We start from the raw sequence: 21,972 nt of genomic DNA, 5'->3' as shown, positions 1-21,972 counted from the left end.
TCATCGGAAGGCATGCCCCCTCCTGCAGCTGTGACATCACTTCAGCATTCCTTTGCACAGAGCTGGAACAACAGAGACCCCCATCACTCTCCTCATCTTCGCCCTCGCTCGCACACATTCCTGCCTCGTCCTTCTTCTTCTGCAAAGTTTTTACTCAACTTTCTCCGTCCATCCTCTCGTCTCGAGTCTTTTAGAGCGACAATATTTGCTGATCGGCAGATCTGATACGAGCCCAAACACAACAGAGTGGCTTTTTTTTTCATAGCTCTTCCTCCTCCTCCTCCTCCTCCTAACAGACCAACATCTCCTCTTGCACAATGCCATGATTCATTGCCCTGTAATGCTGCTGCTCCTGCAGAGCGGAACACACAAACCTCATCAAGAGAGTCCAACGTGTACTGTACTATACGGCTTTTTTTCTCTGTGAGGCAATAAATGGAAATAAAGCCTCGACAGCACGCTGATAGTAAGTCAAGGCTAAAGTGATATAATGTGGTGGGGGGAAGGGAAGGGAAGAAGGAAAGAGGGAGAAGAAAAATGGAGGCAGACTCATTGAGGGAGGTAGGGAAAATACAAAAAAAAAAAAAGCTGACAGAACAATAAGGCAGAGCTGAGCAGAGAGAGTTTGTGTAGTGAAGGCAGGTAGAGTCACATCCTGCTGGCATGCTCAGAGATAACAGAGGGAGGTGTCTGTGTGTGTGTGTGTGTGTGTGTGTGTGTGTGTGTGTGTGTGTGTGTGTGTGTGTGTGTGTGTGTGTGTGTCTACGCTTGTCCATTTAAGGCTGCAAAAGCTTATCAGACACTTTATGATGCTGCATAATTCATGACAAGTTTCTCTGCACTTGGCTGGATTGCACAACTGCTGCATGACTTAGCAAGTGTGTGTGTGTGTGTGTGTGTGTGTGTGTGTGTCTGTGTACGTTCATGCCAGTGTGTGATGTTTTCACTGCACTTTGCCCAAAATTGACTGTTCACCTTTTACGGTTTGGGGAGAAGGAGGTGGTGGTTGTTGTCATTCAGAGGAGAAGGAGAAGGAGGGAGGGAGAGAGGGAGAGAGGGAGAGAGGGAGGAGGGGTCGACGGCGGAGGGAGCTGGGGAGGGAGGGAGGTTACAGAAGGAAAAGGAGTGGCCTTCTGTAGATAGTCGCCCTCTCTTGCCGGATTGAAGTTCTTCTCAGTGTGGCAGCTCAAAGCAGAAGTTGGAGAGCAGAGAAGAAGAAGAAGAAGAAGGAGAAGAAGAAGAAGATCTTCAGACCACATTTTCTACCAGGTAGGTCAACTTAAAGCCTTCAAGATGTCTGTGTCTTCTGACTCTCCAACCATTCATCTTGGGTAAACACTGCTGTGGGTGTGAGCATTCACCTCTGTGAAGTGAAAGCATCCGCAGAGTTGACTTAGAAGGTGTGTCCACTTGACTTAAATGAGCTTATAGAGAAATCGTTCATGTTTTTACTCTTATGTCTCTGCTCTGTTGTTGTCCTTACATACCGATACATACCAACCAATGTCCTGTTTCCTACGTTAGTCTGTGTGCAGCGTACACACAGTCATGGCATCAGCAGCTCCACCGAAAAGGATGGTGTCCTCCGTCTTCATCACCCTGGCGCCTCCCTACCGGGCCACCGTGACGCAGCAGCCGCAGAAGCCCGTGCTCCAGGCTCACAGCGGCCCTGCCAGAGACAAGCAGCACGCCGCCGTGCGACTCGGCCCCAGTGAGAGCGTCTCAACCGGCCCGAGACACCGCCGAGAAGAGCCGTCCTCAGCAGCCAAAGACAAGGCTCCTGCGGGATCCTTGGCCCGAGTCTCAGACCCTCTTAGCCCCAGACCTGCTCACTCTGGACCCAGCAGAGGAAAACTGCACGACGACAACAGAGACGATGCAGGTATTCAGATATTTACGTGAAAGTGCACCGGTCAGATTTAGATTACATTACATTTAAAGGTAGGGTTGGAGATCCTGGGAAAACTACATTTTGAATTCAAAAGTCCTAAGCCACTTTCTTCAGACTTCCCCCCAGAGCAAAGGAACGTGCAACGAACACAGATTCACGTCACTGCACAGCATCGGTCATTTTAGGTACTTTTCGGTGATGGGTTAGGGTTAGAGTTTTAGGGTTAGAGTTTTTAGGGTTAGGGCTAGGGTTAGGGTTAGGGTTAGGGTTAGGGTTTAGAATTAGAGTTTTAGGGTTAGGGTTAGGGTTTTAGGGTTAGGGTTAGGGTTTTTTGGATACTTGCTCAAAATGACAACGCAACAAATACTCTCAAAAGATCACAAAGACATGAAGCTACCCAACTACCGCTCCAGTGCACTCTAAGAAATAAAAGTGCTAAGTAGAACCATGTAAGGTTCTTCTGCTTGTCCTCATAGGAGAACCCTTTTTGGCTCCAGGTACAACCTTTTTCCATCTGGAACCCTTTTGGAGGGTTCCACCAAGAACCCTTTTAAAACCTTTATTCAGGAAAGGGGTTTTAAAGGGTTCTCTGGATCAAAATGGTTCTTACTGGAACCATTAGTGTTACCAAGAACCCTTGAAGAAGCAAATGGTTCCAGGTAGAACCTCAGCCCTTGTAGAAGGACCCTTTTGGAACCCTAATTTCCCAGAACCGATGTTCACTCTGGGCCTGAATCGCTCTGCGTCAGACTCTTTCTTGGCTGTAGCTTTTCCCAAAAAAACATATTTGGTTGTTGCTACAACTCTCCCGTTGGATTTAGCAAGCTAGCATAAGCTCTGGCGTTGTCTTCTGAGCATGTGCGATTAGTGCACGAAGAAGGGTACAAGCATAGGAGAGAGGGAGGGGCAGATGTCAGTTTGATTGACGCATCACGATCCAATGAATACGGTCGGGCCGTTAATTATGAGTGGATGGTGTTTTTACAGTACTACAATGCAGTTTAAAAATGTAAGAATGTGGCCAAAAATGGTTACTACATTCAAATGAGGTCTTTTAGGTTTTCCTTTCTGACTTAACTGGCAACCCGTGGTTGCTCAGCAGCTGAGACTCTACTGACTGCAATGATTGGTAGACGGCGGTAGGTAGCGCCACTTGCCAAAACATGATTTCGAAACATAAACATGATTTGCAGTCTGCAAAATATTTTTTTTAATGCAAATATTTTGTCTGTACTGTTGTTGTTGGTGAGTTCAGTTTGTTATATGAACATTATTCCTGTGTCTCTGTGACATATTAGGAGGATTTTATGGCCAGTTGCTTTAGATTTTTACATAATGCATGTTTAACTGATGCCATCTTTGTCAACAAATCATAAACTGCTTTTAAAATCCCCTTATTGGTGTGATGGGATTCACAATTCCTATAATATTTCTTTCATGTCCTTTAACACATGATGTCAGAACTCCCCAGATTGAAATGCATCAGAATCTGCAGGTTCAGGTGTTGGAGAACACAAACTGCAAACTGTATAAGTATAAAGTCATTTGTCGCTGCAGCATGTGATTTGGTTGAAGAGGGTGTGGAGTTTTAAAGAGGTGTAGAAGCTATGTAGCTCCTGCTCTCTGTTCCTGCTCCGGCTCGTTGCTCGAGGCCACAATAGCTACATTGCGGGTAATGTAGACGCCAGGTTTGGACAAGACAGAAGAATGAGCGGGAGGGGAAAAAAGACGCTGGTTCTGCTTCATTAAACGTGCTTCTTTTCTGTCAGCCACAACTCTAAATGTTATAGTTAGTCAGAAAAATAGTGTTTACATCGTGTTTAAACTTCTGTATCTTAGGATTTGGTTGCTACACACAGTGACTTGAAATCTCCTTTTTCAAACCAGAGTACCTTCCACCTCCTCCTCCTCCTTCTCCTGCCGCCGCTCTCGTACCTTCTTCATCTCCGAGAGCAGCTCTCCCGGAAGAATCGACACTTCCGCCACCTCCTGTCCAGACGCCTCTGTCACCTCCTCTGACTGCAGGCCAACAGCCAGTTTACAACAGAGAGGTATATGCTGATGCATCATCACCACTGATGTCATATTGCAGTTTAAACACTTAAACAATCCCAATCCCCCCCCCCCCTTTGTTCCCACAGTGGCAGATTACAACCTTTCACAGATTATGTTCTGCAGTGGTTGTAAAGAATCGTCTGTAAAACACATTATGACGAGGGAGAAAAAAACAGATGTCTTTAGCTTTAGTGGATAAATCATGAGAAGAACTGAGCACGAACAGAGCTTTCCAAACTGTTCATATCTTTATAAGAATCATTTTATGTATATTTTACTCGTATCGCCTTTGTGACTCTTCCACATCTGTGAAATGTGGTGTGATATAGATAAAATGTACTTACTTATTTACATTTCGGACCAGTGAAAAAACATCATACTTTATACTTTATATTTATTTACCCCCCAAAATGTTATGGATAATATTTTATATTTTTTGCGTTTTTAAAGACTAAAAGGTTAATGTAAAGGATAGTAATGTGTAAAGTAATTAGTTAATTTCAGTCCTTCCCCTATGATAAAAAAAAAGCAAATAAGAGAACAGAAAATATAATAAACTGATTTTACACCTTAAAAAGCAAGACATAAATATTGTAAATCATAAATCTGGACGATCTTGGCTCACGTTTGTATCTGGAGTTATAACCACCAGAGAGCGTCTCTTAACCCCTATCTCCTTACAGCCAACTCGAATGTGAACTCACTCGTTTTCATTCTCCATTCAAGGTGGAAACAATCACACCATCTAGTGGGTTAAATCAAGCTGAACAAACCCACGGCGCTCACAAGAACGACCAAGAACCAAGCAGGGAGAGTAAAGGTAACGTGATCTCTATTTACACACAGTTTACCACAGTCGGGCTTTATAATCGTCTGCTTTGACAGCACCAACGCTGTCACAACCTGCTCTGACATTTCATGTCATTTCGTGTTTGTGTTTGTGTTTGCTAACCCAGAGGTGTGCGGCTTCTGTCGTAAGCCTGTGGATCTCTCTCAACCGGCGATAGAGGCCCTGAACAGGACTTACCACGAAGGATGCTTCCAGTGCAGGTCTTGTCACATTCCTCTGGCGGGTAAACAGTATTACAACAAGGCAGGGATCCCACTCTGTGAAGACTGCTACCAGGTACGGGAACCAATAATTGATTGGAATTAAAAGTACCTGAGTGTGGTTTATAATGGAGGCTGAGTGATGGAAAATGTTGATCTAGGGCCAATTCCAATTACTATCTTAACCCTCAATCTTAACCCTCAAGCTCAACCCTTATCTTAACTGGCCCTCAAAACCAAGTGGTGAGGGTTATTTTGTCACTTAGAAATGGGACACCTCTTAAATGCAGATACGTCTTCAGACTGTGGGGGGCAGAATAACGCGAAAGCTGCGTCCAGTCTGTCAACTCCAAAAAAGAAGAAGAAGAACACATTTACGTCACGTTATTTATTTATTGTTTTATATCAGTCAAGTTATTAGGTTGTCAGTTAGTTATAAGATGATACTCATACAAATACCACAACCATGGACATATTCAGCTGACAGTTACCACACACCACGGCTTATTGAAAAGTAAACGATAGCAAACGATCACGTGTGCTCACCGGCCGGCTATTGACAAAAGATCGTAAAATAAAAATAAATGTTACGCAACACTGATGTCAGTAATCAATAAAATGGGCCTAAACTAAGATAATACAATGGTTTTCATCATTTTTATATCTCTATTAACAAAGAAAATACTTAATTTGTAGCGTACTCGTTTCGCTGCTTTCGGCGCCATCTTTGTTATGTGAAAACACGCAATGCATTCTGGGTAGCCCTTGCTCCCAAGGGTGGTCTTGGAAAATCTCAATATTGAGGGCGATACAGCCCTTAAACTTGCCCCTCAACTTTTTATGAGAATCGGGACAGCACTTGCACTAGAGGGAGCGCGCATTTTTGAGATTGAGGGTTAAGATTGAGGGTTAAGCAAGGAATTGGAATTCACCCATAATCTTGTCTTTTCAGGCCAGTTTGGAGCTCTGTTGGGCATGCGGAGAGGTCATCACAGACCACGTGATCCGGGCTCTTGAACGAGCGTACCATCCGTCGTGTTTCACCTGTACGACGTGTAAACAACAGATTGGAGAGCAGGCTTTTGCCCAGGGAGAAGTTGGAGAGGTTTACTGTCTCCAGGACTATTACAGGTACAGTATGTGACTTCAGTTTCATTGTCCAGGGTTTCTGCAGAATCCAATGAGTCTGCAATGACTAAGGGGGTTTATTGAATCCTTCCTTTACCAAGAGCATCAGGGTACGACTGTGACCGTGTGACCTTCACCAGCAGACAGTCGGTGTGTTTATAGGCATGTTAAAAGTCTTCGTTTTTTTCCCACGTCATGTAAACATGTTAGTCGGACTAAAATCAAGCTAGTCTTAGTCAGACTAACATTTACGCTTAGTCGGACTGGACTTTAGGGACGTCCTTATACCACTTTTTTGTGTCCCATACCGATATCAAAAACTCTCAAAAGTATATACTGATACCGATATTATTCCGATACATATTCCGATTTCATGTTGTCTGACTAAAATCGGGCTAGTCTTAGTCAGACTAACATGCCTGGATAATGTTCATTCATAGTCCGATTACTCCTGCGTGTATATGCTTAGGGGTGGTAATGGTTAGGGTTAATGCCAGTCAGTTATAGTCAGTGTGTTTATATGCATGTCAAAAGTCCGATTTTAGTCAGACAAAGACAATAACTTGTTTATTTTTTCATGTTGTCAGACTAAAATCGAGCTAGTCTTAGTCAGACTAACGGATAATGGATAATGGATAATGGATAATGGATAATGTTCATTCATAGTCCAATTACTGCGATCTACTACTATGCTAAGTCGGACTGGAGTCGGACTCTGCATTTCTCAACATTTAGGGATGTCCCGATACCACTTTTTTGTGTCCAATACTGATTTAAACAATTCTTAGAGTATCTACCGATACCGATAATATTCGGAAACAGTCATTTTAGACCATTTATGGATGTATGAAGCTGTTAACAAGTCATTTCAAAGACGATGCAACAAACATTGTTGAAATAAACAGCCCAAACATGACTCAGCTAAAATGGTTTTGCTGATATTGATTTATATTTCTACAGTCTGTGTGCATCGTGAAGCATGTGATATATATATATATATATATATATATATATATATATATAGGATTTTTGGATTGGATTCTACATTTTTAATCTGTCAAATATCCGATCCAGCGATTGACCTGTATCGGACCGATCCCCAGTATTATATTCTATGTCTGCCTCCTCAATGTTACACAGTGACCTTTAAATTATCTTGATTTTTTTTCCCCTCTGAAGGAAATATGCCCCAAAGTGCAGCTCCTGTAACCAGCTAATTATTCCTAAAGAGGATGGCACCGACAGCTTCACTGTCGAATGTCTGGGACGCTCCTATCATGAGAACTGCTACAGGTGTGAGGTAAGTTGTTCTGTGTGCAAACAGCGTATTCAAACACACACTTTCATCACCACCAGGTAGTTAATCAGTTCTTGTTTATGTCTGCAGGTCTGTGTCATTCAGCTCTCTCCTGAACCGAACGAGCACGGCTGCTTCCCTCTGGACGGGAGGATGCTGTGTAAATCTTGCCATGTGAAGCTGGTCTCTGGTCAGCACTAACACTGGCCTTAAATTACACACTGGTGGAAAAGTGACATGAGAACCGGGAGAATATGCATCTGCATTTAAGAGTTTGGCATTATTTTTTTTTCTCCTGGACAACAATAATAAAAGCTGGTTATTTTTATTATTATTATTATTATTATTATTATTATTATTATTATTATTATTATTATTTTATAACATATAATACTATCTTAAGACCTTACTATTACTAAATATACAATTTTGCACTCCATAAACTACAAAATGCACCAAATATATATTTATACATCTGACTTAAGTCTTAATCATTATACTGTTATGTTCCTCCATCACGTTAATCTTTTACATACAATATAAATAAAGCAACAACAATAATGTTTATAGAAAAGTAAACTAATATATTTTATTTCTTAAGACCACTCGTACACAATCAATACATTTAATTCACACAATGGTACAAATAAAACACATTCAAACTCTTTTTCTTGAATAAAATAAATAATAAAACCATGTTTACATGTATGTTCTGTATGATACTGGTGGACCAAACCTCTCTGTGCTGGAAGACACTTTAGGCAGCTGCTTGATTTCACCTTATCAGACTCTGTTATGGTGACATGAATGTTGTCACTTTACTCACCTGGATGACCAGATTAAAAATGGAATAAGATAATTTTCAACACTCATGTGTGGGACTTAAATCTTAAATTAAGTCTACATTTAAATCCTTATTAAAAAAAAAAAAAAAAAATCATATACATTTTACATTGCATTATTCGTCTTTGGAGCTTTGGATCCCCTGTTGATATATTTGGTTATTTATGTTCTGTATGTAAAAAATGACTTGTTGAATTATATTTCTGTGTATTCCAAAATATGTATGAAAATAAATTGTTCTAGAAAATTCAAAATGGCATTTTCGTTTCTAATCACTGTACGTCATCCGTTTCTCACGCCCTGCAGTTATTAACCCTTACAACACAGAGCTTTCCTCCTTTTTCCCATTACTATATGTTTAATTATTATGATTAAACATACAGAATATACAGAGCCTATAAGAAAAAAGTATTCAAAATGTTTAAGATTGGATTGAATTTGTGAAATACGTCACAGTTCAGAGTTCACTTGGCTCGTTTTTATGAATAAGAGAAAATAAATAAAAGTATAATTTTGTGACTCCTGCACAATTATTGCTACTTTATATCACGACTATAAATACCATAAAAAATTAATCATAACTTTGACTCAACAACAAGTAAGAAGACGAAAGAAAAATGCATTTTTTAAAGCCTGAATATGTGACCTATAAACACACACCCCCAGGATGTCCATATAAGGAGTTGTGTGTTAGTCCCAAATTATCGAAGGTGCACCTGTGGCCTTGCACACTAAGGGTTAAAACTAAACGTATGTTAACGCATGACACATTTCCATGATGACTGACCGGAAATAGACACGCATGACGTCATGTTTACGTGCAGCGACACCGGAGTCCAGGCACCGTTTACCAGTTAGCGCCGTTAGCTGCATTAGCTCCTTTTAGCGCCATTAGCGCGCCTACAGTCGAACTGGAGCGGTCTGTTTATCAAAAGAAAAGAGCCGCTCTACAAATAACCAACGTGCCTGTGTACTGAGTATGTGTGCCTCTGTTTTTAAAGTTAAGTGTTACTTTAGAGACTCATTTTAACAATCGGCAGTCACGTAAACATGACGTCACGCAAACATGACGTCACGCGCGTCTTTTCCCGGTCAGTCGTCATGGAAACGCGTCGTTTGCTAACGTGCGTCAACGCTGACGCTGTTAAACGCTGTTAATGTGTGACAACACTCGTTAAAACTCAGCCTAATTACCACATTTGTTTTGCCAGAATGCTATCTTTGTTGAAGTTAAACTCTGCTTTGAACCTTGCTGACATTACCTCGCCTGTTAGCCTCAGAGCTCCACTGTGTTTGTCTCACTCAGCAGCTTTTTCTGCTCCCTGGATGGATTCCCCCCCCCTGGACTCTTTTGTTTGTACTCCTGGAACAAACAATCTGCATCTCCTTCCTGAACACTGGACTGTTCCCTACACCCCCCCCCCCCACCCCCCTCCCACTTCCTGGTTTGATAGCTTACTCACTGCAGTTTAGGCTTTCCCCCATTCTTTGTCCTCAAACTAATAATGTGTGTACAGCCTGTATGCCATTGAGTTCGCGAGTTCCAACAGGTGCACCGTGTGTTTTGCACAAAACAGTCATTCGTTGCAAGATGTGCATTTAAAACCGCATTCAGACGTGGTTTTGGTGCATGTGACCACATTCTTCTGACGTCATTTCTCCTCAAGACGCTTTTAGAGACTGCCCACAGCATCGAACCTGTCGCAGTTTGACAGTAAACCACAATATAAAGATTAATTTTTCTTCTGATGGCTAAAATCTGATTTCATCTTAAAGCTTTGATGCATGCAGTTCCTTCCTGGTGCTCGTACACACACACACACATTGTCAATCAACACGTGTACACTCAGACTTATCTAAAAAACAAACAGAATTTTGGAGCTTGTGAGCGGATATGAAGTCCCCGGCGGGTGTGAGATTTCATCACAAGTGGCCACATTCGGAATGCATTTTAATGCCAGGTGTGAACAGTTGCCGTTAGTTAATGCTGTCCACGTGTGATCATCGGGCATCTGAGGATGACTCATACTACAGGGTCTTTTAACTGTAAGATAATTCATTTTCAAAGCAGGAACTAACAAAAACATTGATTAGGCTTGAAATGATCACTTTACAATGACTGTTGTGTGTGTGCATGTCTTTGATGCAACCATCACTGTGATATGAAATGAGTCGTTTAGCACCTTTGACCTTATATGGTATTTTTTTTCACCATATAGTACCGCCTCGGCTCGACTCTACAGTTTGGTTGTTATTTTCCATTACAATATTGTACCTACGGAGTCATCAGTTATTGTGTGACTTGTTTATGTGTTGTTTCTGTATTTTCTACAGTATGTTATTGTTTTATTGTATGTATTATTGATTTTTCTTTGGTCTATTAGGTCACTCATAAATTTTTATTTATTTATCTCTGATGTACAGCGCTTTGTTTCAGCTGTTTGTTTTCAAAGTGCTTTAAAAATAAAGTTGGATTGGATCGCAGCACCGCTGCATGAAACTGCCATGACACACAAACAAACTAGTGACTAGTTTCTTGTAGAGCAGTTGTTTTTGATGTACTTAATCATTCAAATCATTCAAATCAATCAACCATCCATCCATTTTCTACCACGTTATCCTCCACAGGAGGGTAACGGAACCTCGCCTGAGCAGGTACTAGAAAAAGTACTAGGTACTAGGTGCTATCGCTAATGGAAAAGCGAAATAACAGTGCCGCGCCAAGGTGGAAAAAAGCGCCAATAGGCTACGTGCACAATGGAACTTCCACCTAGCAACCGTGGCTGCTGGTACGCTGGGCTGCTTCCACTAGGTCGTGTTGTTTCCCGGAGACGCTAGTAAAGTGCTAAGCCGTTGTACCCTCACCATCCGTTCGGCTAGCACACACACATCCACCGGAAAACCTATGAAAGTTTATCGTACTATTGTACCGAGACAAATTTGTACAAAGGGGTACACAACAATGTAGGGTTGACGTTCTGACTTTTTGATACGATAACCGTCTCTCTTGTATCCGAAATCCGCTAATTATTACGAACAAAATTGACTCTATGACTTAGCACTTCACTAGCGTCTCCGGGAAATCACAACGACAACACGATCTACAGGAAGCAGCCCAGCTCATCGGAAGCCACGGTTGCTATGCGAAAGTTCCTTTGTGCACGTAGCCTATAGAAGAGTTCCTAAATTGATTTTAAGAATATTAGTCGTGTGTCAGAACCAAATGTGTTTGAGATGCTAGCATTTTGTCATTATCAATGTTTATACTCACTGTGTTGATGATGAACATGCAATTTGGGTGAGCCACAAAAATAATATGTGGAGTTGATAGACTTTTGTGAACTAATTTGGCAATGGTAAAAGTTACATACCATAGCTTTAAAAAACCCACAAAAAATACACTTCCAAATGTGGTTTTAATCAGATATTTATTGTTTTTATGTATTGATAACATGTATGTTATCGTTGTGCATACTCTTAAAAACAACGTGGATGACATCAAGACAGACGAACAAAGCCTTCACGAGCCGGTTTTGATCCTTTTAATATTTTAATCGCGTGTTCGCTGTCGGCCACGCGCAGCATGTCGGGGGCGCCCATCGCGTTCACAAAACTGTCAGGAGCGAGCGTGCCGCGCGTTCCCGTGTGTGGCTCGGGGACGCAGCAGCAGCTAAAGCTACACAGGCAGCGTCCACCGGGCCCCAGATCATCTACGGAATCAGCCGTCGTTCATTTTGTGCAGGCGGACCTCCGACCGGCAGGGATTCGAAACGTGCCAGATCATATATGTGCGTGGAGGGGGAAGAATAGCGCACGATGGTTCGGGAAACCAGACACCTTTGGGTGGGAAATTTACCCGAACATGTCCGAGAGGAGAAAATTGTGGAGCATTTTAAACGGTAGGTTACGCAAGAGGGATCCTCTGTCGGCGGAGCAGCGCGGGTTAGCCGCAGCTCTACCATTAGCCTCGTAGCCTGCGACTAATGCTACTTCAGCTAATGTTAGCATTTTTTTTTTTTTTAACCCAAATCAACTTGGGTTATTGTGCGCTGTGTGTGGCTATACTGTATCACAGCAGTGATTGAAGACGCCAAACACACGGGGCGGAAACACTTCAATGCAAATGTTCACCATTTTGCAGTGTTTGGCTAACTTTCGCGAACGTTTATGCCTAGGCGAGTAGCTAGGTGTGCTAGCTAGCGGGCTAACACTCCAACCACCCAACCATCCGACCATTTTGTGGGGACGTTTTCGTGATCGTTACAAGCCCACAGGACGCTAGCCGTTAGCTGGACAGCTGGACAAGTAACATCGGGTGATTTATTGTTTTAGTCACCGGAGACGTCCCCGTTCACGAAGCTATGTTTCTGCTTCGCACCGTTGTTGGTTAAAAACGGCACTGTAGAAACGCATAAAAACTACAAGCGAGCAGCAACCTCACTGTGTTTATCAGATGTTTGCAAGTTGTCGAGCAGCTTGACGAGAGCACACGCATCTCTGGACCTAAAGTGTCCTACTTTAAACTCGGTTAAGGTTGCCATTGTCTCCAGAGTTGGCCCGTTACCAGTAAATCGAACAATTCGCTCCCGCTACTTAGTGATTTTAATGTAAAGAAAGCCACTAAATGGCTGTGGTTGATTTCCCTCGTTCACAGAAGTCACTCAAGGCTGTGTAACGACTTTGCAGCGGAAGGTTAACTCGACTAACTTGAACAACAAGCTTATTATAAACATCAAAACAAATCGTTTAGGGGTTTGCACCAACCACATTATCAGTGGTGTTAATTAATGTGTGACGTAACAGAGGCACGTTTAGATGAAATTCCCAATTGTGTCTTAAACACTTCCAATAATCCAGTATAGTAATTGTATTCATAAGAGGAAGACCTATTTATTTACACAAGCCCGCAATTATTATTATTAAATAATTTGTTGATTATTACCCTTTTTTTGGGGAAAATATTAGTTATTCTAATGTCTGTTTCATGTATAAAAATATTAGCCTAACTGTTATTGAGAGTTCACTGCAGTGTTGACATACAATTCACATTGAGGAAACAGACCATAGGTGTTGCTCGGTTAATTTTTATTTAAGTTAAACACTTATTTTGTATTATTTGTAATTCTTAAACTGTTTATCAGATCTGTATGGTCATATGCCATTGGCTGCCCTTATTTCTAAAGGTTTTATTGTCCATAGGAAAATCATGTCAGTCAACCTCTATTAATAATTTCTTGAGATGCTTATTCCTTTTTGATGGCCTAAAGAGGAACTTGTTTTGTTTTTTTCTTTGGCTTTTAACACCACGTAGGGTATTGATTTATGTGTTTTTATGTGATTACATTAATTCTATGTGTACACGTGCTGATATTTTATCTCTATATTTTATTTTTTATCTGTTTTACCATACTGTGCAGCACTTTGGAAACCTTGTGTTTGTTTATGCTATATAACTAAATTGGATTGGATGTAGTTGGACCTAATACAGCAATTTTCCTTATAATATATTCTTCTTGCCTTGATGATCACATTCTGTCAGTTACAGAGACAGTTGCATGTGCTCTATAAATATGCCTGTTTTTTATGTAATTTCCCCTTTGTTTCCGTTGTAATTTCCTCCCAGGTATGGGCGTGTGGAGAGCGTTAAGGTTCTGCGGAAGCGAGGGTCAGAGGGTGGTGTTGCAGCTTTTGTGGATTTTGTGGATATCAAAAGTGCGCAGAAGGCTCACAATGCTGTCAACAAAATGGGAGACAGGGACCTGCGGACAGACTACAATGAACCCGGATCAGTCCCTAGTGCTGTCCGGGGCCTTGAAGACAGCTCCCCCTCGAGCAGTCGAGACGTTACAGGATTCTCTAGGGCAACAGTTGGTCCAGTGTTTGGCCCACCTGTTTCCCTTCACACCAGAGAGGGACGTTATGAGCGGAGAATAGATGGGTAAGTGGACACAGCCTCCCCTTAATTCAGGGGAATCGAGGTAATGGATAGGTTTAAGACCTAAACACATAGTGGGGTTATTCGTGAGCGATAGATGCCTCAAGGTGGTTACAGAAAGGTAATCTAGGAAGCGTTCCACTTTTCATCATATTCGTCCCGCCATTCCCATGGGATCTAAGTATATTAACTACACACATTTATTTGGTAAGGTAACTATAATTCAAGGTTTGACATCTGGTTTGGATATTACATCTGTGAGGAATATCCTAGTGAGTTATGGATTTATTACATTCCACTGGGAACTACCGTCGGTACTTCTGGATTTTAAAAAAAAACATTTTTCTCCTAAATATGGGATCCTACCTCGATTTTTACTTGGAATTGTTCGAAACTGGAAGTAAATATTTACAATACAGGATGCACTTTACTCTGAAGAATCTATACAGGTAATATGTAATTACTTGAAGGACCTTCCATCTTGGGCTGCCAATTTTTTTCTCTTGGCAACAGCTGATGATTGGAGTACTTTTGCCAATTTTGCATCCGTGGATTTGGCCTCGTCTGGATTTATTTTTTGAACAAGTGGATGGAAGAATTTTGCATTCGATATACACCCAGAGAAAAACAGAAGAATAGTCTACATAGGCATGGCTGTCTCAATCATTTCTAGAATGAGATTAACTATATGTCATTTTTGTCACAAACATGGAAGTTAATAACAAGAAGACTTGGCAAGAACACAGACGACGTTTCAAACGGCCAGCCATCAAAAGTCTGCGGAGCTAATCTTGTTTTGGATGGATGCCACGAAGAATGATGAAGATTGCGTATTTTGGATGTAACCCCCTGGATATCTGCAAAATGACAAGCCATACTGGATGTACTGATGCCAGCCCTAGCATGGATAGGTTTAGATGGCATTCGTTTGGATTACTCAAGTGTGGATGTAGCTGTGTAAGGATTCAGTAAGGAAGGTGCACTCCAAGTGTGTAACAGAGAGCTAAAGACGACTTTTCCCAAAGTAACTCGAAAGTAACTGCAAAAAAACGAAGTTGCCAGTAACACACCTGATGGAATCAATGGATTATGGAGTTATGTCATCTATATAAGCCCAAGAGGATTGTATATGCCGTGGTCATAGTGTCTGCGATATTGTAGGCTTTTTAATTGGTTTGACGTTGACATAACCAGTGGAATACGCTTTGATCGTTTTTTTGTCCAAAGGTTAACTTTTGGGAACTACTACCTGCTCATACAAGAGTGCAAGACTGACCCAGTTGGATGTACGTTTCATTTGGGCATCAACTTGCTGTTAGTCGACCTGGAATCTACCAAATTACCCGTAAATTAATAATTTTTTTATATGCTTATGTGGTTAAGGTGAATATTTCTAAGTTTTTTTCCCCCTCGTCCTGAAATCCATAAAGAAGTCCATCTGTGGCATTTTTTTCCTCCCACTTTTTTCCATCCAGAGAAGAGAATTAAGTAACCTAAGTGGATTATTACATCAACAATCTACTGGCCTGGTACTCCACAGTATTCGAAGATTAACGTGCAGTGTGATTCAAGAGAACAATTTTTTTTTTGCCTAATTAGATCATTTGATTTTTCCCTTTTGGTTTTTCATTCGGGCTCTCTCATTCTGACCACCTAGATTTTATTTGGATTAGTTTCAGTAACTTCTTTTCTAAAAGGTTGGTATTGCTCTGACATCTGCATACTTTCTCTAACCGTTATATTAAATTTGCTCTGTTTTAAGAGAAAATGCTTGTGTAAAATTGTTGATGGAAATTGTTGCTTTGTGTCTATTTTTTTTATCAGCGTATCATAAATTTTACAATATATTGGTTTCACAATAAATTTATAAAAGGACCTATGCAAATTTTTTACAATTTTTATTCTGCAGAGCTCTTAGATGGTATGAAGATATCATAATTAAAGGGACATGTTGAATTTCCCTTTTACCAGCAATAGTTAATGGACAGTCAGCTTCTGAATAAACAGATTACTTAATAGTGGATCTTTAGTCTGGTCCGGGCTTGGGGCAGCTTGGTTCGATGCAACCGTTTATTGACTTTACTCGACAGTATTCTCAATGAGTTCATTTCATTTTAGCCTACTGACGGATAAGATAAGGGAGCGAGAATCACAAAAGCCATCCATTTTACCGAATGTGGCCGCATTGTTGTGAACATTCAAGCTAATTTACTTTACTGCGGAATTTGTACTCCGCAGTAAAGCAACCTTTGGACTCTGCTGAAAAAGAACAATAACCAATTTAACATACAGTCTTATTCACATTCCATTGTATCATACCATGATGATGAAATTGATGGATTAATAGTAATTACTTTTCTTTGTTAAGCTGTGTATCTTTATCTTAACAGATTTGAGATATATATATATATATATATATATATATATATATATATATATATATATATATATATATATCTTACTGTAGTAAATAGTTTTTTTTGGCCTTGTATTGAATCGTAATAATTTCTCTCCCGTGTGTCCTCTTGTTACTTCACAGTAGCTCAGAAACCAGAGAACGTGCGTATGATCACAGCCCATATGGACACCATGACCGCAGCAGCAATTTCGACAGACAGCGTCACTACAGCACTGAATATTACCGCGATCGTACTTTGTTTGCTGCTGCCGGCCCGGGAAGCAGTACTATTGCTGGAAGCTTTGAGGCAGCAGACCCACATTTTGACTCGAGAGTTCGCGACCCCTTCACTCTTACTAATTCCACACGACGTGACCTGTACAGAGATGACAGAGGACGGCGTGTCGATGGAACTTACCATCATCGTCGAAGCCGATCGTCTCATTCCTCCCAGTCAAGACACCCATCCCCGCAACGGACCACAGGACAGACCTCCAAAACTCCTCATTCGCCTAAAAGAGCTACCTTGTCCCCTGGGAGAGGCCCGAGATCTCGGTCCCGCAGCAGATCTTCAAGCTCCGATTCCGTGAGCAGCAGCAGCAGCACAGGCAGTGGCAGGTGTGCCATGTTATTTTTGTTCACCTTTTAGGTTTCATGTGTTTATGAAGTTTGCCCAGCAAGTGTCCCATCATTGTTCTCAATGTCTCTTGTTGTGTTTATGCGATAACAGTGATTCAAACAGCAGCTCAAGCGATGGATCTCATGCACGTTCTGTGCAGTCGTCGGCCACACACGCCCCTCAGCAGTCGTCGATGGTGCTCGACTCGGACGAACCACGCAGAAGCTTTGGAATTAAAGTTCAAAATCTACCAGTGCGGTCCACTGGTGAGTTTTTCATGCACCTCAAAGAGTCTTATTTAAGAAATTGTGATTGTCTACGGTTTGTTGATGGTTTCAGACCCTTGAAAGGTTAATTTAGTTTTCTCTTGAAGCACAAAAAAACCTTTGAATGTCATCTAATTAAGAAACTAACAGGTTTTGCTGAGGGCATTGTCTGGTTTTTGAAGGACAATTACGTTTATTGCATTTATTGCCATGAACAACGAGTTGCAGTTCTTGCAGAAGTAATGACACCCATGAACTAATTTTGAACAAAAGGAATCACCTTCTCTTTACACACGTTTTTGGTAGAAAAAGCCATGAAAGTATTCATTCTTAAACAACTCATGCTTTCAATACTTTCAAGAATGGGGAATGGCAATATGAACGTTTCCAATTTTGTTTTTGCTCCACAGACACGAGTTTAAAAGACGGACTCTTTCATGAATTCAAGAAACATGGGAAAGTTACTTCAGTGCAGATCCACGGAGCATCGGAGGACCGTTATGGTTTGGTGTTTTTTAGACAGCAAGAGGACCAGGAGAAAGCCCTTGGTGTCTCGAAAGGAAAACTGTTCTTTGGCATGCTCATTGAAGTCACTGCCTGGAATGGCCCTGGTAAGTGATGCCGATACTAAACAAAGTAGTATTCGAGCCTGAACTTCAATAATATGTTGGTAATATTAATAATAAACCTGTTCTTTCCTTCAGAAACAGAAAGTGAAAATGAGTTCAGGCCCTTGGATGGAAGGATAGACGAGTTCCACCCGAAAGCCACACGGACACTGTTCATAGGAAACCTTGAGAAGACCACCAGTTATCAGCAACTGCTTGACATTTTTCAGCGATTTGGAGAAATTGTGGTATGCTAACATTTTTAATGCATACTTTACAAGTTAAAGTTGTACTTTTTTGCATTTCTAATTTTTTTCCTAATTGATACTTCAAGGACATTGACATCAAGAAAGTAAGCGGAGTTCCCCAGTATGCCTTTGTGCAGTATTCCGATATTGCCAGTGTATGCAAGGCCATAAAGAAGATGGACGGAGAGTATCTGGGAAGCAACAGACTTAAGGTAGTGTTTATTTACAGTAAACATTAATGACATGTATTTCTTTTTAAATCTGAAATGTTCTTCACAAAATACTAATTGTTATCCTTTTTCTTGTAGCTTGGTTTTGGAAAGAGTATGCCTACAACGTGTGTATGGTTAGATGGTTTGGCGAACAACATTACAGAACAATACCTCACACGGCATTTCCTACGTTATGGACACGTTGTTAAGGTAGGGTGTTCGATTTATTACAGATTTTGATCATTTTGGTGTACAAAATAGCAAACATTATTTTTTTTTATTTTAAATTCGTCTTTGTTCTTTAGGTTGTGTTTGACCGATTAAAAGGAATGGCCCTCATCACGTACAACAACACAGATTTTGCTCAAGCAGCTGTAAGAGAGACCAAAGGCTGGAAGATCGGTGGCAATAAAATAAAGGTAAGAATTGGAAATGATTTAGCTAGTAAGCAAAATGTACTTCATGTGTACTTAAGTGTGTTGTTGTTGTTGTTCATTCATGATAGGTTGACTTTGCAAGCCAAGAGTGCCAGATGGCCTTCTACCGAGCTATGCAGGCATCTGGTCAAGAGAGAGACTTCTATGAAATTCCAGCTGAGCGACGGTAAACGGCTGATATTATTACATAAAATTGATGATTAGCATTTTTGAAAATATTCTTTGAAATTATATTAATCTTGAAACATGTATGATGTATCATAATGTTTAAAAAAAAAAACAGCATTTTATTAAAACCGTATGACTGTGTTTTTTAGGTCGTCAGTATAACAGAATTAATAACTTTTTGCTTTTCTTTCAATTCATTCATTCTATAGAGAGGAACGCAGACCTCCGTACCATGAATTTACAGCGGAAAGGGCTTATTACGACAACATACGTACTACCCCTGGTCTCTACCCGGAGGAAGCTCGTAGAGATTATGCTGCTGCCCGCAGCAGGGAACGCTTTACTGAACTGGAACATTATCAGGGAGAGGCCTTTGACCCACGATACCATGATGATCCAAGAGACTTCAGGGATTACCGAGACCCTTTTGAACAAGACATCAGGAAATATACGTATATTCAAAGAGAGCGAGAAAGAGAGCGTGAGCGCTTTGAGGCCGACCGCAGCAGGTGGAGCCCATCCCACCCAAGGCGACCTATCACTCCTGCAGTATCGCCTTCACCTTCTGACCGTGCACCCAGAGACCCAGAAAGACAGGTTTATAGCCAGTCCTCTGAGAGAAGTGGTAGTGTGGGCTCGATTTCACCGACCCCACACTTTGATAAAACAGAAAAGACTCCGCTGGACCCTCCAGCCAAGAGTGACAAAGGTGAGAGGAGCGGTCAACCTGAGCGTGTAGCAGGTGCAGAGAAAACCAAACGTCCAAAACGAAAAGAGAAAAGTGATAAAGACAAAGCTGAGAAGAGTAAATCAAGGAAAGCAAAGGGGCAATCCCCATCCAACCCAGTGCCTGAGACGGAACTTGAAGACCAAGATGCTCATGAGAGGCAGAAATGTAAGGTGGATCGTGACTCTGTTGCTGGAAATCAGTTGCCAACTGCTAATCATGACTCTGTAAAATCAGAAAGATCTGACGTTACTAAAGTTGAAAATGCAGACTTGGATGGGAAAACTCGACTCAAGAAACATCTCAAGACGGATACTGGAGTTGATGGTAAAGATTCATCCGCGGATTCGGATCGCCTTGCTGCGAGGAAGAGGCGTTTTGCTGATACTGGTGGAAGACCTATTCATCCAAAGAGAAGTAGACATGAGGAGGAAGATGGCAACCAGTCCTCTGACATTGCTGCCAGTGCCTCGTATTTGAAAGAGTCCGACACTGACAAACACAAAGAATCACAACGAAGAGATTCAAGACTGAAAACTGACAAAAGTAGCACACAGAAGGATAGTCAAGAGGACCTTGGAGGACAAAGTGAGAAGTTGGACACATCTTTGCACACACTGGATTCCAAACGACATCCAGGGCACGTTTCATCTAGAAGATTTTCTCATGAGGGGGTTGCAGATCAAAGCAGTATAAGAGAACAAGAACAGAATGCTGCTATCAAATTTGTTAATCCGAATACTGAAACTGACAAAAGTGCAAAGAGAAAGGATGACCTTGTTGACATTGATCTGTCTCAGAGTTACCGCAAGCAAATGGAGCAAAATAGACGTTTGCACCAACAGCAGCAGCGTGAATTTGATAAACCTCACAAACCAGAAAGCCCTGAAGGAAATGAAATGGAGGACATGGAGCACCGCAGTCTTGTGCATGAAGTTGGTAAACCACCTGAGGATGTTACAGATAACTTCCCGTCTCACAAACTAAAGAAAGTAGACCAGTTTGACGCTGACTCTGGGATGAAGAGAGAACGTGTCTACAGGAGCTTTAGGCAAAAAAGTGAAGACCCCGAGTGGAACAACACTTCCTCTCCAGGACGTCCACACTTCTCTCACCATGTAGAAGAGGACTTTGTGGATCCATCTCGAAAAGATTTGAGCAGAAATGATGAAAAAAGTCAACCTGTTGTGGAGTTGTTGGTCAAAAGGACTCAGAACATAAACACACAAGTACACAAAGCAAACCCTCCTTTTCTAAGTGGGGAAGAGGATCAGCAGAAAAGATGGGAGAGCAGAGTCAAACCAGACTTGTTACCCGACTTGAACTATTCCAGAAATCTCAGTAAGAATAGTCACAATTGCAAACGTTTAGAATATGGCACTTGGCATGACTTGGAGCCTGGAGAAGTGCGATCTGACTCTGAAGAGGACAAAGAGCCTAAACCCCATTCCCCTGTGCCCTCCACATCTACGCCTTTTCCTGAGAGGCCAAGGACTGTGAGGTTTACAGACCCCAAACTAGCACACCTCGAAAGGAACAAATTTTACTCCTTTGCACTTGACCAGACTATCACACCAGATACAAAGGCTTTGCTTGAGCGTGCAAAATCTCTCTCCTCTTCCAGAGAAGATAACTGGTCATTTTTGGATTATGATTCTCACTTTGCCAGTTTCCGCAACAGAAAGGATACAGAGAAAGTGGATTCAACACCAAGGCCTACGCCTTCCTGGTACATGAAGAAGAAGAAAATTCGAAGTGGATCAGAAGACAAACTTGAAGACAGGAAAGAAGAACCTAAGCCAGAGGAGCATGAAAGGAGGGAGTTATTTGCCTCCCGCTTTCTGCATAGTGCTGTTTTTGAGCTGGACTCTCGACGTCTCCAACACTTGGAACGCAAACATGAAGAACCGGAGCATACACAAAACCAGCAACCTGGTCACCAAGGAACGGTAGATGGTGAACTTGACTCGGGGCCAGTTGTCCTTTTTCATAGTCGTTTTTTGGAACTCACTCGACTGCAGCAACAGAAGAATAAAACCCAACAGCAGCCAGAGGTAAAAGTTGACCCCATTCCCACAGATGAGAATAAA

At 41.5% G+C, this 21,972-nt stretch overlaps 2 protein-coding genes across 2 annotated transcripts in view; both read left to right on the top strand.

Moving 5' to 3' along the window:
- Nucleotides 1-1,548: 1,548 nt before the first annotated feature.
- On the top strand, nt 1,549-7,622 carry fblim1 (filamin binding LIM protein 1; the record flags this gene model as incomplete). Its single annotated transcript, XM_083892482.1, has 7 exons — nt 1,549-1,882; nt 3,779-3,942; nt 4,673-4,766; nt 4,903-5,072; nt 5,949-6,127; nt 7,304-7,424; nt 7,512-7,622. The coding sequence occupies 7 exons, from the start codon at nt 1,549-1,551 to the stop codon at nt 7,620-7,622; spliced, it is 1,173 nt and encodes a 390-aa protein (XP_083748608.1).
- A 4,458-nt stretch (nt 7,623-12,080) lies between these two features.
- The window catches only part of LOC310929259 (msx2-interacting protein), a gene marked incomplete at its 5' end in the record, with an annotated part of 15,113 nt that continues 5,221 nt past the window's right edge, over nt 12,081-21,972 (top strand). The window contains 11 exon segments of the mRNA XM_083891982.1: nt 12,081-12,163; nt 13,888-14,202; nt 16,739-17,215; nt 17,328-17,482; nt 17,893-18,093; nt 18,187-18,338; nt 18,425-18,550; nt 18,647-18,760; nt 18,856-18,969; nt 19,056-19,153; nt 19,365-21,929. Of these exon segments, the coding sequence (XP_083748108.1) occupies nt 12,081-12,163; nt 13,888-14,202; nt 16,739-17,215; nt 17,328-17,482; nt 17,893-18,093; nt 18,187-18,338; nt 18,425-18,550; nt 18,647-18,760; nt 18,856-18,969; nt 19,056-19,153; nt 19,365-21,929 (4,400 nt within the window).

The sequence above is a fragment of the Microchirus variegatus genome (genome assembly GCF_963457635.1).
Source record: "Microchirus variegatus genome assembly, chromosome: 7".
Classification (NCBI taxonomy): domain Eukaryota; kingdom Metazoa; phylum Chordata; class Actinopteri; order Pleuronectiformes; family Soleidae; genus Microchirus; species Microchirus variegatus.
Note: the sequence above shows the minus strand (reverse complement) of the source record. Positions and strands in the feature narration are given on the sequence as shown.